Here is a 17,530-nt window from a genome sequence, read left to right as displayed (position 1 = left end):
CACTTCTGGCCTGCTGAGCTGTAAAGAGAGCTGGATGTGTCATGAATAAAGAATGAATTAATTGATAAGCACCAGACAATTTTACCCTATTTTTTAGTTTAGTTTAGAGATACAGCGTGGAAGCAGGCCCTTCCGGCCCACAGGGTCCGCGCCGACCCACACATTAACACTATCCTACACCCACTAGGGACACTTTAAAAAAAACACATTTACCAAGCCAATTAACCTACAAATCTTTGGAGTGTGGGAGGAAACCGAAGATCTCGGAGAAAACCCACACAGGTCACGGGGAGAACGTACAAAACTCCGTACAGACAGCACACCTAGTCAGGATCGAACCCGGGTTTCTGGCGCTGCATTCGCTGTAAGGCGGCAACTCTACCGCTGCGCCACCGATAATTTTTGTTATCAAAGCAAAAGTTGTTGCAGGTGATCCTGCTTCCAAGATGGCACCCAACTCAGGTAGGTATTTGCGTGCTCGCCACAGAATCAGATCTACAATCACACATTACAATTGCCCCACACTCTTAAATACACTGTAAATGGCTCGATTGTATTCATGTATTGTCTCCCCGCTGACTGGATAGCACGCAACAAAAGCTTTTCACTGTACCTCGGTACACGTGATAATAAACTAAACTGGAACAGGGTGTAACTTAAGTTGTTGATGCCGAACCTAGCCTTCGTGCTGAACAACTTTTCTGACCTTGGACATCTTATGGAGTTTAATTAGTGCGGATTATTTTGAAAAAAGCATGGATTTAAAGCATGGAGTAAAGATGAATCCATGTATTGTCTTACATTTTTGCCTTCTGATCTCTGCAAATTGTGCATGGTTAGATGTCTGATCAACAGATGCCTGTGTTATTCAAACATCTGACCTGTTAAAAAGGCTTTAGTACTACCAACCCTGGGATACTTTTGACATGTCCAGTAACACGGTAGTCACAAAGTAAAATTAGAAATGATGTTTCACCTTTTGAGCCTTTGGGTTAAACCAAAAGGAAAAGATGAAAGTTTAGAGAATAAGCAGCAGTGGGTTTATGTTGGGAAGTAATGGAAGAGTGACGGTACTGTGTGAATAACAAATAATGAGGTCATTGAAAGGCAATTAAGAGGAAGTCAGCCGGCAATAGGTTTTGTGGCTTGGATTTTCCCTTTCCAAACCTGTTTCTGTCAGGTGGGCGAGTTTCTAGAAACTGTGTTTTTGTTCTATTTATGGAGTCACTCAGATTGAAGATTAAGGCAAACCAGGATGTAAACATTCTAAAATAAGGATGGGGATAAAAGCACAAGTTTGTTTTAATATCATTATATTTTAAACTTATTCTGGGGAAAATACAATTAGTGTTTTGGACTAATTTGATATTATTTTGGGCTTAGTATGCCATTAGCAATTCAATTATACCTCATTGAGCAAAGTACAAAGTATGTGTTTTGGTAGCAAAAGTAGAGCAGAAAATGATTGAAATTTGTGTTAGTTAATTTATTATTTTTTGATTTGTCAGCTGAGGAGGAATAGTGAATCACAGATGGCAATTTCTAGAATTACACGTATTGTGTGGACTATGGACATTGTTATCAAGTTTTCTCTATTTCCTTGTGAGTGCTGACGGTTATTGTATTCTCGACACAAATTGCATTGCCAGTGGAAGAAGGCATTAATACAATACAATACAATATATCTTTATTGTAACAGGTAATGGAGTTTAAAAAAAAGTGGTATGAATGACCCCAGTTAGAGATTTATTTAGAGGATATTTAATATCATGGGATAAGAAGAAGTGAACTAGGAATCCTCAGCATTAGTGATGTTATGGGACACTTGAGGGTTCTGACCACTGACCGTGAAGATCATGTGGAGAAGGATGAGGCTCGCTGGTCATTGCCACCGCCATCCAGAAATACCAGCAAAACAGGGTTGTGCTGTGGGAACCCACCCATGGAAGATGGAACCAGGGACGACCAAACAAGACCATGCTGAAGACGTTGATGGAAGACGCAGATGTAGAGACAACAGAGGAGCTGGCCGGCTGTATGGAGGACAGAGATGTGTGGGGCGTCCATCACCGTGCCCGTCAGAAACCAGCACCACTGCGTCGCTAATGTTTTCAACGATTTTTATTAAATTAATGAGGGATGATGAAGTTCTAATTTTTTTGAAGTGGGAGGAAGGAGGTCTGGGGATTTTGTCTGTCCAGTCTGAGTTGTTCTTTTTCATTTTTCTTTGACAACCAAAGCATAGTTACAGCAATTAGGATCTGATATAGAACCTTAAAGTTTATAGTTTTTTCGTTTAGTTTATTGTCACGCGTACCGAGGTACAGTGAAAAGCTTTTGTCGCGTGCTAACTAGTCAGCGGAAAGACGATACATGATTCCAATTGAGCCATCCACAGTGTACAGATATATGATAACGGGAATATCATTTAGTGCAAGGAAAAGTGTGATTAGAGATAGTCTGAGAATCTTCCTGAGCTCACGACCGCTTTCTAGTTGTTGATAGGAAGGTTCAGTTGCCTGACAGAAGCTGGAAAGAAACTGTCCTGAGTCTAGAGGTATGCCTTTTCACACTTCTGCACCTCTCGCCTGAGAGAAGAAGAGGGAGTGGCCTGGGCGAGACTCGTCATGCTGGCGGCCTTGATGGTGGTGAAGTATTGATGGAGTCAATGGAAGGGAGTTTGGGTAATGGTCTGGGCTGCGTCCACAATTTTCTGCAATTTCTTGAGTGGAGCTGTACCCAAACCATGCTGTGATGCATCCTGATAACATGCTTTCTATGGTGCATCTGTAGAAGTTGGTGAGAGTTAGGGACATGCCAAATTTCCTAAGCCTTCTAAGGAAGTAGAGGAGTCGGTGTGCTTTCTTGGCCATTGCTTCGATTTGGGTTGTCCAGGACAAGTGGGGAAACATTTGAAAGCACTTCAGTGGATTCAAGCAAAAACTGACATGCTGTCATATTTTCTCATCCTTTGAACCGATATTCGAAGATAGGGCGGTCACGGTGGTGCAGCGGTAGAATTGCTGCCTTACAGCGAATGCAGCGCCAGAGACCCGGGTTCCATCCCAACTACGGGTGCTGTCTGTACGGAGTTTGTACGTTGTCCCTGTGACCTGCGTGGGTTTTCTCCAAGATCTTGGGTTTCCTCCCACACTCCAAAGATGTACAGGTTTGTAGGTTAATTGGCTTGGTAAATATAAAAATTGGCCCTAGTTGGTGTAGGAAAGTGTTAATGTGTGGGGATCGCTGGTCGGCGCGGGCCTGTTTCCGCGCTGTATCTCTAAACTAAAAACTAAACTTTACAGTTAGAACTCTAAAGCTTGAGACCTACCAAGTTAAATGCATCTCTGCCACTGGTGAAGCAAAGTATGTGGAGATAAAGTTGAAAGAGAATGCAGAAATAAAGGGAGGTATCTGAAAACAAGAAGTATTTTTAAATAGTATTGACCTGGAAGCTAACATGAGCCAACAAACACAAGTGATGATAGAACAATACTTAGGGAGCAGCAGAATTTGGGATAATTTAGTTCAAGGAGGGTGGGGAAATGGCAGGCTGGCGAGAAAAGCATTGGACAGGTTGTGTGAGTGGGCGGATGCTTGGCAGATGCAGTTTAATGTGGATAAGTGTGAGGTTATCCACTTTGGTGGTAAGAATAGGAAGGCAGATTATTATCTGAATGGTGTCAAGTTGGGAAAAGGGGACGTACAACGTGATCTGGGTGTCCTAGTGCATCAGTCACTGAAAGGAAGCATGCAGGTACAGCAGGCAGTGAAGAAAGCCAATGGAATGTTGGCCTTCATAACAAGAGGAGTTGAGTATAGGAGCAAAGAGGTCCTTCTGCAGTTGTACAGGGCCTTAGTGAGACCGCACCTGGAGTACAGTGCAGTTTTGGTCTCCAAATTTGAGGAAGGATATTCTTGCTATTGAGGGCGTGCAGCGTAGGTTTACTAGGTTAATTCCCGGAATGGCGGGACTGTCATATGTTGAAAGACTGGAGCGACTAGGCTTGTATACACTGGAATTTAGAAGGATGAGAGGGGATCTTATCGAAACGTATAAGATTATTAAGGGGTTGGACACATTAGAGGCAGGAAACATGTTCCCAATGTTGGGGGAGTCCAGAACCAGGGGCCACAGTTTAAGAATAAGGGGTAGGCCATTTAGAACAGAGATGAGGAAAAACTTTTTCAGTCAGAGAGTTGTGAATCTGTGGAATTCTCTGCCTCCGAAGGCAGTGGAGACCAATTCTCTGAATACATTCAAGAGAGAGCTAGATAGAGCTCTGAAGGATAGCGGAGTCAGGGGGTATGGGGAGAAAGCAGGAACGGTGTACTGATTGAGAATGATCAGCCATGATCGCATTGAATGGCGGTGCTGGCTCGAAGGGCCGAATGGCCTACTCCTGCATCTATTGTCTATTGAGGCAGGAGGACACTGAAGCATGGAAGATGCTAAATCAGCAATGGATGATGGAATGATTTCTTCTTGAAGACGAAAGTAGGTCTGGGAAGCTGCTGAGTTGGAATGGAATAGCAACTTGCCATGACCGTTGGCTTGATTTCATTGCCTACAGAAGCTCAGAATCCTAACACACAAAACTGATAACCCTAAATGAGTTTCTCAGCCAATTATTTCTATGCCAGTCATCATCATCATCATCGGCGGTCACTCAAAGTGAGTATGACTGTCCTCTCTTGGAGAACGCCTATGCATGACATTGTTTAACGCGGGGAGACTGGTGCACAGACAGCCACCACACTGTCCTTGACAGATCTGGGTCAGGATCCAGTGGCGTGGAGTCCAAGACGACCGGGGACCCTTTTCTGCTGCAGCCTTCATCCGCCTTCCCAGCCATTGTGACGCTCCACTAAAGTCAACCATCATCTGTTCCACCGTTGAGGTCTTGGTTGGATTGCTCTTTGTCAGGGACCTCCCCCTCGACCTTACCGCCATGGGTGACCCTACCAGGAGCGTAGCTCCAGACGGCATCGCTCTCAGGATCTCAGGACCACACAAGCTTCTCCACCACCACAAGGTGACAATCCACGGATAAGCCATGCCAGTAGAAATAGAAATACCCAACTCAATGGCATTTTCCATTACTTAATCTTTAACAACACTGTTGGTGGCTTTTCAAGTGCGTGCCGAGGCACATTTTGAATCTAGTGAGGGATTCCACCTCTTCCAGTCTCGCAGCCATCCTCTTAAAATTGTGTTTCCACGTCTCATCTCTCCTATTCTGTAATCCTACCAATTACTGCAAATCTATACCCTTTGGTTTGTGACCCTTCTGCTTTGGGGAAATGGGTCCTTTTTACTCTTATCACAATCCCACCTTTCAGCTTCTCTGTTCGAGAGAAATCAACCCCATTCTTCTAATCTCAGGTATAATTTTTTAAATTCTTGTAAATCTTCATTTCATCCTCTTCAGTACCAACACGTCTTTCCGGTAAAGTTATGACAAGAACTGTGCACAGTTCTCAAATTTCAAATTTCAAAAATCTCAAATAACAAAGATTAATGGAATCACAAAATGCTGGAGTAACTCAGCAGGTCAGGCTGCATCTAGGAGGGAGGGAATGGGTGACGTTTCGGGACGAGACCCTTCTTCAGACTTCTGAAGAAGTGTGGAGTCTGAAGAAGGGTCTCGACCCGAAACGTCACCCATTCCCTCTCTCCTCGATGCTGCCTGACCCGCTGAGTTACTTCAGCATTTTGTGATACCTTCGATTTGTCCCAGAATCTGCAGTTATTTTCCTGCACAAAATACAAGTCACGATGATAGTATAGCTGGCAGTCCATCGATGATCTGGTCTTTATTCTGTATCACAGAAAATTCTAGCAAACTCCTCTGCCCATAAATGTTGTGCCTCTGTTAATAAAATATAGCTTTCTGTTGGCTTTTTCAACCTTATTTATCTTTTTGGCTATTGTTAAGAATCTACTAGATCAAGTGGACCCGTTGGTCCCAAACCTCTCCTGCATTGGTGCAACACCCTCTCCTCCCCCCCTCCCCCCCTCCCTCCACCCCCCTTCCCACCTCCCCCTCTCTCCCTTCTCCCCTCCCCCTTCCTCCATCCTCCTCCCCCCTTCCTCCTCCCCCCCTCTCTCCCTCCTCCCCCCCTCCCTCCCCCTCCGTCCTCCCCGTCCCTCCTCCCCCCTCTCTCCCTCCCTCCTCCCCCTCCGTCCTCCCCTCTCCCTCCCTCCCCCCTTTCCCTCCCTCCCCCCTTTCCCTCCCTCCTCCTCTTCCCTCACCCTCCCTCCACCCCCCTTCCCCTCACCCCCTCAACCCCCCTTATCCACAACTGTTTTCTCTTTTTTTTATTAAAAGAGGATCAGTTGTTAGTTATTTTTAATGATTTTCAATTATGAGAAAATTTGTGAATGTTGCAAGTTTAATATATGAAGAGAGTTAATTAAATGTGCATTATTTGGAGAATGGAAAGCCAAAGCTTTTACTTGTGTAAGAAGATATTCATCTTTTCTAGTAGCTGTGCAAATTATTTTCCCTGAAGTACCTATTTAGTTCCGTTTTGAAAGTCCTAAGTGACTGTTTCAATTATGCAGGAAGCACATTCCAGAGAATCACTATTGTGTGTGTTATTTAGAAAAGTTTCCATTCACTGTACTGGATCTTTTGCTTATCATATTGATCAGTACCAGTCAAGCCCCTAACTATTTGCTAATGGGAATAAACTCACTTTACTTAATCTACTCCCCATTATGATCTTATTCTTGTACACCTCTACCTCGTGTAAATCTCTTCTTAACATTCTTTACTGCAAGAAGTTTCTTGTGTGTAACCTTGTAGCAGAAGTTCCTTATCGGTGCAAACATTTTAGTAAATCTTTGCCGCACATTGTCTATCACCTTGATGGTCTTCCTTAAGTGGGATGGCTAGCACTTTCCAATTGTGGCCTAACTAGTTTTGTAAAGATTTGATGTAACCTCTTTGCTTTTGCATCCCTTACATTTACAAACCACTTTCTTGATGTGTTACTTTGAAAGATTTATATATACAAATCCAGTGCTCTGTCCCTGAACATCCTTTACAACTGCGCTGTTTATTCTGTTGCCTTTCCTGGTTTCTCTTTCCGACATTTACATGCTTCTCTCGTTTAAATGTCATCTGTTATTTATCTGCCCTTTCTGCTAGTGTATTTATAACCTTTGGAATGTTTAATAATGGCCTTGGAAAATTAATGGCAAATTTTGAATTATTAGTCTATATACCGATATAAAAGTCATTAGTATATAGTAAAGATAATCTGGTCCTCGTACTGACTGCTGGGAACTTTGCTGTCCCACATCCTCCCCTCAAAATGTTGTCCAATGTTTTTCCATCCATGTTGCTGCTGAACATTTATATTTCATTGGCCTCCATTTTAATAGACAGTCATTGAGATCTGAAGAAGGGTCTCAGCCCAAAACATCAACTATTCCTTTTCTCCAGAGTTACTCCAGCTTTTTGAGTCTATCGTCGTTTATGTGTGATGCTTGTCAAAGGCCTACTGAGAATCCATATGTATGACACCTGCAGTACACGGCAATTCAGTAGTTATTGGACAGTATGTGCATCAACCATCTCATTAATAATTTCATTCCGGCTGGTCAATCATTTGCCATCAAATCGCTGCTGGCTCTCCTTTACTTTATCAAGCTTGATTATATCAAACAGTACCTATATTTTTCCACAGATATTTGTTGCTAAAAGCATCCTCGCCAATTAGCTAACATTGATTGGCTTGAAGTTGCTGGACATGACATTTGCTATTTTCCTGTCACTTCTGTGTTCCATTACTGGGAAAGATTATAATATTTAGTTATCCTCCCTGTATTGTCCATCTGCACTTTACTATTAAAGCTAAGATGAGTCCCATTCAAAGCAGTTAGTTATACGTGGTGGTGAACAAAGACTGTGGTCAGGTCATTGAGTACAGGGGTTGGAATGTAATATTACAACTTACGTAATCTTTGTTGTAATGTGTGCAGTTCTGGTTCAATAGACAATAGACAATAGGTGCAGGAGGAGGCCATTCGGCCCTTCGATCAAGCACCGCCATTCAATGTGATCATGGCTGATCATTCTCAATCAGTACCCCGTTCCTGCCTTCTCCCCATACCCCCTGACTCCGCTATCCTTAAGAGCTCTATCTAGCTCTCTCTTGAATGCATTCAGAGAATTGGTCTCCACTGCCTTCGGAGGCAGAGAATTCCACAGATTCACAACTCTGACTGAAAATGTTTTTCCTCATCTCAGTTTTAAATGGCCTAACCCTTATTCTCAAACTGTGGCCCCTTGTTCTGGACTCCCCCAACATTGGGAACATGTTTCCTGTCTCTAACGTGTCCAACCTCTTAATAATCTTATACGTTTGGATAAGATCTCCTCTCATCCTTCTAAATTCCAGTGTATACAAGCCTAGTCGCTCCAGTCTTTCAACATATGACAGTCCCGCCATTCCGGGAATTAACCTAGTAAACCTACGCTGCACGCCCTCAATAGCAAGAATATCCTTCCTCAAATTTCCCCAGCTATAGGAAGGACTCATTAAGCTAGAAAGGGTACAGAAAAGATTCATGGGGATGTTACCAGGACTGGAGAGGCTTGAGTTATAACAATAGACTGGATAGACTTCGTTTTTTTCCCTCTGGAACAAGGAAGTCCGTGCGGGATGATCTTTGAGAGGTAATTCAAAATCATGAGGGTGTAATGAAGGTCACATTCCATTTTCCCAGGGTGGGGGAGTATAAATCTAGAGTGTAGGTTTGAGGTGAGAGTGGAATGATTTGAAAGGGACAAGAGGGGCGATATTTTTTACACAGAGGGTAGTGGATATATGGAATTAGCTGCCAATGAAAAGTGTGGAGGCCATTGCAATTAATTTTAAAAGGCATTCAGACTGGTACATAGATAGGAAAGGTTTAGAGAAAAATGCGGCAAATGGGACAAATTCAGGTAGCATAGACCAAGAGCCTTTTTCTGTGCAGTACAATCAGTTTTATCCCATACATTATCTCTATTGTATCCCCTTCCACAATCTTAGCTGTGTACTCTCCTTGCCAAAGACCTATGGAAAGGGCTCATTAGGCCAGTACCAGATTGTACCAGTCCTCATTCAGTGGCTCCACAGAGACATCAGCTAATAACCATGTGCAGGTCAGCTTTTTCCTAACTATCATTGGTGTACATAGAAACACCCAAGCCTGCAGTGAGGTAGATGTTAGCTGATGACACATTGGATCTCCCACTCTGCTGCTGGACTCACCGATGTTTTTACTTCACTTTAATACTTTTAGTTCATTTTATTCACTTAAGGGTGCATTTAAGTCATGTTTTTAATTGTTCAACAATTAGGGTTGCCAACTGACCCGTATTAGCCGGCACATCCCGTATTTTGGGCTAAATTGGTTTCTCCCGTACGGGACCGCCTTTGTCCCATATTAGGCCCTGTGGACGCTGTCGGCCCAGACAGTGTAGGCCCGGAGGTCTGGGCACCGCCTAGTGGAGGTTGCATGGCAACCCGCCTCCCGGCCCGGGCGGCTGCCATTGGTGGAACGGGAGCATGTGGCTGCTGGCTGGGTGAGGTCACGTGGGGCACGGGGCGGTGACGTCACCTTGTCCCCTTATTTGGGAGTGAGATAGTTGGCACCCCTAGCGACAATAAACATTTAAAAAGTATAAAAACGACTTGAATGCTGGCAAACTGTGAGAAGACCATCAGTGTTAACTGGGAGTGGGGTCTCATTCTCGCTTGTCAGTCTTATTTTACTTGAAATTTCCCTGTTCTAGACATATTCCCATTAGGGTTATTCACCAGAGATGTGCTACATTCATCATATCATATCATATCATATATATACAGCGCGGAAACAGGCCTTTTCGGCCCACCAAGTCCGCGCCGCCCAGCGATCCCCGTACATTAACACTATCCTACACCCACTAGGGACAATTTTTACATTTACCCAGCCAATTAACCTACATACCTGTACGTCTTTGTAGTGTGGGAGGAAACCGAAGATCTCGGAGAAAACCCAAGCAGGTCACGGGGAGAACGTACAAACTCCTTACAGTGCAGCACCCATAGTCAGGATCGAGCCTGAGTCTCTGGCGCTGCATTCGCTGTAAAGCAGCAACTCTACCGCTGCGCTACCGTGCCGCCTTTTTATTTTTTATTCCTTTTTATTTTAAATTTGTCATATTTTATAACACCATTTTTAACATATTTTATATCACCTTTGGTGTACAGAGAGGTCTGGATTTGATTCCATTACTTTTCTCTTATAACAATGGCTTTTATCTGAAACAGATCTTTAAAGAAGATCTATGTTACAGTTTTACTAATGTATTTTGGTTGCATACTACCAAGTTGCACCCTAGTTTTGTCAAACTAAATCTGAAGCTTTGCTGCCACTAATAAATAGCTTGCTGCTGCTCTTTTTCAGTAATCTAAAGCATCTCATAGGATGCTGAAGATAGACAGCTGGAGTTGGCTGGAGTAACTCAGTGGGACAGGCAGTATCTCTGGAGAATAGAAATAGGTGACATTTTGGGTTGAGAATCCTGCATCAGCACGCCCAAGCCCCTTTGCACCTCCGATTTCTGGATTCTCTCCCCATTTAGAAAATAGTCTACCCCTTTATTCCTACTGCCAAAATGCATGACTCCACACTTTGCTACACTACATTCCATCTGCCACCTCTCTGCCCACTCTCCCAACCTGTCCAAGTCCTACTGCATTCATACCCATTGCTTTTTTTAAATTCCTGGGCATCCTTTTTTCCAGCTTCCACATGTTCATGTTCCTACTGTGTACTCTTCATTTAATACAGTCTGTCCTATTCAAGCCAGTAATTATCATAGAATCATAGAGTGATACAGTGTTGAAACAGGCCCTTCAGCCGAACTCACCCACACCGACCAACAATGTCCCAGCTACACTAGTCCCACTTGCCTGTGCTTGGTCCATAACCCCCCCAAACCTGTCCTATCCATGTACCTGTTTCTTAAACGATGGGATAGTCCCAGCCTCAACTACCTCCTCTGGCAGCTTGTTCCATACACCCACCACTGTCTGTGTGAAAAAGTTACCCCCTCGGATTCCTATTAAATCTTTTCCCCTTCACCTTGAACCTATGTCCTCTGGTCCTTGATTCCCCTACTCTGTGCATCTACCCGATCTATTCCTCTTGTGATTTTATACACCTCCATAAGATCTCCCCTCATCCTCCTGCGCTCCATGGAATAGAGACCCAGCCTACTCAACCTCTCCCTGTAGCTCACACCCTCTAGTCCTGGCAACATCCTTGTGAATCTTTTCTGAACCCTTTCAAGCTTGACAATATCTTTCCTGTAACATGGTGCCCAGAACTGAACACAATATTCTCAATGCGATCTCACCAACTTATACAACTGCAACATGACCTCCCAACTTCGATACACTACTCAATACTCTGACTGATGAAGATCACTTCTAATGAATGAGCATGTCAACCACTAGGGGGCTCCTACTACCAGGAGATGAATATAAATCCTACCTGTAGTATAAGAAAATAACTGCAGATGCTGTGAATAAATCCTACCTCCTCATCTCCAATAATTCAATTCAGGGAGTAATAAATGTGAACATTTGGTTCTCTCCTAGGATTATGGAATAATACAAAATGTTAAAGTGCAGCTAGTAACAGTCAATGTGTAGGAAGGAACTGCAGATGCTGGTTTACACCAACGATAGACACAAAATGTTGGAGTAACTCAGGCAGCATCTGTGGAGAGAAGGAATGGGTGGACGTTTCGGGTCGAGACCCTTCTTCAGACTTCAGTAACAGTCAATGCCTGGTTAAAGCACTGAGTTATGGTGCTGTGTGGAGTTATAAGCCAGTCTCAACAGACTGCGGACAGGCATGGGGAGGAGCAAATCGAACGGTGCTGATGTAGGGATACACTGATGATGCGGCAGACTGCGAGTGTGGATGGGGCCTCCAGACTATGGAACATCTCCTGAGCTGTGACGTGCTGCATGACACACGCACTGTAAAGGATCTTGCAGAGGCCAACCACGTGGCACTAAAATTTGCTCACTATTGGCAAACAGTTGTGCGATGACACGAAATAATAAAATGGTGCTCTAGCAATGATAATGCAGCTGTGTGGAGTTCACCTCTGTGATGTCTGGAAAAGCAACTGTAATTAAATGTATTGTTGTTTGTAAATCTGCTAGCTTCAGCACCTGCAGAGGCATTTCCTTGTAATTTGATTTAAAGTACATAATTACCTTCATGACAAATGCTGCCATGCAGCCCCATTCTTAAATCAATTTATGAACCAGTTTGTTTGAATCATTTGTACACGAGATCTAATTCTTCCCCTTTTATAACCTGCAGGTGTTTGCTTCACTGATGAAGGAATACAAAGAGATTGAGAAGAATCACAGTCCTGCCCTGAAAAGTTAATATTCCTTTAATGGGACTTTTGATGTTTGCAGGAGTTTGTTAGAATTAATGGTGTAGCAATACTACATGGGAATTTCTTCAGTTCATCTATTTAAAAATTGTTGTCAGTTTTGGGGGTTAAAGAACTGAATGTTTTGGACTATTGATGACCCAAAGATCTGTGTACGTTGCACGCATTGATGGGAAGAGGTTAAAGGGGCAGTTGAGCTTCTTGTGGCTTTGCCCAGCAAAAAAGAATTGTTTACACTAGTGTCAGTATTAAAAGAAAAAGTGGAGTCCTGTGCAAAGTAGTTTATTCTGCATTTATTAGCTGACTGAAAACTGAGATGTAAAATTTTGGAGCACTTCTAGACCAACCATCTTTGCTATACCATGTTTCTGTGGCACAGCATACCTCCAAAGCCAGCTGATTCCCAGAAACTACCTGATGTGGACCAAAAGGATTTTGAATTGCTATCCTCTTATGTGTAGCTTTTTAGCGATGATCATATTTGGGAATTTTTTTAACCTTTTTAATACAGTCATTTTGCTTTCAAAGATTCTGAAATAAAAAGCCAAGGAAGGGAGAGCATTCTAACCAGTACTCTTCTGTTTTGCAAGAACGCGTTTGTCAACCTGTGAGTGCACGGTTTCAAAATATTACACAACATTCTCTTTAATATTTTCATGTATTTCCTGTTTTCTGGAAACCTGATGATTTTTTTTCATTCAAATACAGAACTGTGGCATTTAGTGATTACTGAACTGTACTACAACTATTTTTAAAGACTGTCGTTTCAGTAATATCTGTTTATTCTGGTGCTTTCAACAATGGAAATATGGGTGTTGTATAATCTCCAAGCCTACAGGTGAATTACAAACAGAATGGTAGAACTGTGTTAATGTCCAAGTTCAGAAAATTCCAAATATGATACTACTACAGTTAAGTCGGTGTCTCTCAGCTGATAATTCTTTGTGATTGTCCTCAGACAGGTGCTATGGACTTGACATGAGCAACTGTGTGTATGTTTTATAATGTGCAATACAGAAAACTCCCAAAAAGGCAGTTCTTTGCACAAGTTTTGGAATGTAAACCATGATAACATTAAGTAACATTTATTTCAAATCAGGTGATGAAATTTGAGAACTCTGAGAAGTACAACAGTGTGGCAGTGTATTATATTACATTGCTCAGGAAGGACTGTTGTCTGCTCACATTGTGGAAAAAGGAGGTGAAATTATTTGTTGGTAATCACGAAAATGCAGAGGGCTAAACTATCAGGCTTTTTTTTCTAACTTGATGTAATTTCTGCTGTGAAAAGTGACAGATGTTTGTGTAAATTTGAGATTTGTCTCGTGTGCAAATTATAAAGTATACTTTCTTACAATTTTCTTTTTTTTATTTTGAAAGGATTTGTACTTTATTTTGTATTTTTAGCAAAACCAGCTCTTGTATTCTCATGTGGCAAGTTAATATTGAAGTAAAAAAAATGAATTCTGTAGGAATTTTTACTTTTGAGATTGTTTTGAAGTCTATCTTAAAGGAATTGGCATGTTCTATAAGCATTAATGTTCGACAGATGGAGTGCAAAATATGTTAAAATGTAAGATTTTTTATTTATATATCCTTTCATTTAGTTCAATGAATTTCTTTATCTTGCTTTCTATTGTACAGATTTCATATTGAATACAAATATAATGTATATGCAAATTGTATATAGGAGAGAGACAGTCCACAAATAATACCACTAGACACCAGTTTCATATGTAAATAAAGTATGAAGTCAAGTGCCTTCAAATGTGTGCTTTTTGTTCAATTTTGCAAACTTTAAATGGGTTTAAATTGGCTGGTGTCGTTGAAACAAAATACAAGAATGGTTCAGTGTTCAGTACTTAGTTTAGTGAAGAAATAACCAAAAATGTCTGTTAACCAGGCATGTGAATTTTCCGCGTTTCCGTGGAATTCTGCGTTTTTAAAATCCATTTTCCGCGCTTTTTGCACGATTTCCGCATTTTTCACTTTGCCAAATAAACGGAGAAATCGGATTGAAAAAATGAAAGAAGAAAAAAAGATGTACAGACGTATAATGAACACTAGGTTCCGCTAGAGGTCGCTAGGGACTCCGTGAGAAATAACCCGCCATGGAAGTCTGCCCGAAAATGTGTCACCTCGGCTGGGCAACGCATTGGGACTCATCGGGACTTCCACGGCCGATCGGTGGGTTGAATTTGCAACCTGAGGCCGGGGCTCTGGAACTCCAGCCCAGCTGGAGCCAGCACATCTATCCCCATAGCCGACTTCCTTGGCCTGCTGGATAAACCAGCAAAGCTCTGAACCAAGAGTGCCAGAAAATTAGTGGTGGAACTGTAATGAGTAAATATTAAATTTAAGTGCAAGATTTTACAACTAAATTAATTAAGACAGGGTTAAAACATAAAACACAGCAGAAAAGCCAATTACCACCTTTTTGGGCTGATTATCAATTAATGTGCGAATTTACTTCAAAATGTTATTAGTGTGCAGTGACATATTCACATTATTTTGTAATGTCTGTTTTTACTTTGAAATGCACTAAAAGAGGCTTGAAACTGGTAATTTTGTGTGTACATTTTCAAAAATCCCCTTTTTTTTTACCCCTGCTGTACGCACAAACACTCAGCTCTTTTCACGAGAATCAAGTTCAATTGTCAAATGTACCAAACTGGAACAATGAAATTATTTTCTACAGCAGCATCAGATCTGTAAACACCTGTAAACTCAATATATAACATGATAAACAAACAAAAAATTAAATTAAAATAAATACATTATTAATGCAAAACAAATACAAAAAAGCACAAAGTCTCTCGTGCAACCACAGACAGTTTGTTATTTAGTTGTAATGTTCAATAGCCCGATGATTTTGGCAAGAGGCTGTTCCTGCACCTGGAGTTCATGATTTTCAGACTCCTATACCTTCTTTCCAATGGCAGGAGTGAAATCAGTGTGTGGCGAAGATGGTGTGGCTCCTCTTTGAGGCAATGTCTCCTATAGATCCCTCTCTGATGACAGGGAAGTCAGTACCTGTGATGAACCAGGCAGTGTCCACCACTTTTTGTCATCTTCATTCCTGGCCATTCGAGTTACTCAACCAGGCTGTGATGCAACCAGTCAATATGTTCTCTAGCATAGTCCTGTAGAAGTTCAAGAGAGTATTTGTCCACATACCAAATTGCCTCAGTCTTTTAAGGAAGTAGAAGCAGACCTCCCAACCCTTCCAAATTTGGCAGAAACTTTCCGCTTGCTTATTTCATTTCCGCCATTCCGATTTTGCCTCACATTTTTCCACAAAACACACGCCTTGCCCCTTGCCCTGGGGGTGGCCTGTCCTCGCCGCTCACCCGGGGGGGGAATGGAGGTGGAGGTGGGGGAAAGAGGGGGGAGGGGTGGAGGTAGAGTGGGAGTGGGGTGGGGTGGGGGGGAGGGTAGTGGGGGGGGGGGAGGGTAGTGGGGGGGGGGGGAGGGTAGTGGGGGGGGGGGGGGGACATGGACCGTTGTGATTTGCTGTTGAAGACCACTGGAGCAAGTATGTCTTCAATGAGGTATGTGCAGTTTTACATGAAACTCTTCATAACTTAAGAGAATTGGGATGTGTACGGAAAAAGCAAAATAGAAAAACAAAACAAAACAATTTTTTCTTTGTGTTGTAAAAAGCATGATAGGCCTGACATTGTATATGTAGTCCAAGAACTACAGACTGTTGGAAATAATAGTCGTTTGTCACACATGAATGCAGCAAGAAAGCTGGAAGAGAGGAGGTGCAGGACAGCCTGGCAAGTAATAGGTGGATGAAGGTGAGGGGAGGTTTTCACAGGCAAATGATTGGGTAAAGGCCAGAGACAAAAAGACAAGGTGAGACAAAAGGATTGAAGATTTGTAAGTTTCTCTTTTTAGTTTAGAGATGCAGTGCAGAAATAGGCCCAGTGAGTCTGCATTGACCAGGAATCCTAGCACACCAACGCTATCCTACACACACTAGGGACAATTTTACATGTATACCAAGCCAATTAACCTACAAACCTGTACTCCTTTGGAGTGTGGGATGAAACCGGATATCCTGTAGAAAACCCACACAGGTCACAGGGAGAACGTACCAACTCTGTGCAGACAAGCACCCGTAGTCGGGATGGAACGCGGGTCTCTGGCGCTGTAAGGCAGCAACTATACCACTACGCCACTATGTTGTGAAGCTAGCGAAAGGAATGCGGGTGGAGGGGGAGAGAAGACACAGGTGTGAGTCGAGGTGGGGCAATGTGAGTGGTGCAGGAGGGAAGAACTAAGTGTGAGAAATCGATGTTCCATTGGGTTGTAAGCTACCCAAGCTTATGCGATATGAGGCACTGTTCCTTCAATTTGCGTGTGGGCCTCACTCTGGCTATGCAGGAGGACCAGGACAGAAAGGTCAGTATGTGAATGGGAAGAGGTAGATCACACGGCCTCTGCTGATGGTTATTGAGGGGCGGCACAGTGGCGCAGCGGTAGAGCTGCTACCTTACAGCGAACGCAGCGCCGGAGACCCGGGTTCCATCCCGACTACGGGTGCTGTCTGTACGGAGTTTGTACGTTCTCCCCGTGACCTGCATGGGTTTTCTCCAAGATCTTCGGTTTCCTCCCACACTCCAAAGACATACAGGTTTGTAGGTTTATTGGCTTGGTAAATGTAAACAATTGTCCCTAGTGGGTATAGGATGGTGTTAATGTGCGGGGATCGCTGGTCGGCGCGGACCCGGTGGGCCGAAAGGGCCTGTTTCTGCGCTGTATCTCTAAATTAAAACTAAACTAAAGTGTTGCCAATTCGTACCAAATGTGTTCTGTTGATGAGGAGGTTGAGGATCCAGTTGCAAAGCCAGTTTCCCAAGCTTGCTAAGAGGTTTAGTTGTATCAACTCTTGTTTAAGTGGTTGACCAGGTATTTCTGAAAGTATTCCCTCAAGTTGTGTAGTTGTGCACAAGGATGATCATCCTTGCATCATCTAATCTGATAAGCCTACAGAAAGCTTCAAAAAGATGATATTCTTCAAACCTCTGTAATTAGTACAGTCCAACTTTCCTCACCAG

At 42.8% G+C, this 17,530-nt stretch overlaps 1 protein-coding gene across 2 annotated transcripts in view; it reads left to right on the top strand.

Moving 5' to 3' along the window:
• tbc1d12b (TBC1 domain family, member 12b) overlaps nucleotides 1-14,217 on the top strand; it is an 81,213-nt gene extending 66,996 nt beyond the window's left edge. For both annotated transcript variants that reach the window (XM_078413735.1, XM_078413734.1), the window contains one exon: nucleotides 12,386-14,217. In XM_078413735.1, the coding sequence (XP_078269861.1) occupies nucleotides 12,386-12,454 (69 nt within the window). In that variant the 3' untranslated portion in view covers nucleotides 12,455-14,217. The remainder of the gene's footprint in view (nucleotides 1-12,385) is intronic.
• The last annotated feature ends 3,313 nt before the right edge of the window (nucleotides 14,218-17,530 follow it).

This window comes from Rhinoraja longicauda, chromosome 16, assembly GCF_053455715.1.
Source record: "Rhinoraja longicauda isolate Sanriku21f chromosome 16, sRhiLon1.1, whole genome shotgun sequence".
Lineage (NCBI taxonomy): Eukaryota > Metazoa > Chordata > Chondrichthyes > Rajiformes > Arhynchobatidae > Rhinoraja > Rhinoraja longicauda.
Note: the sequence above shows the minus strand (reverse complement) of the source record. Positions and strands in the feature narration are given on the sequence as shown.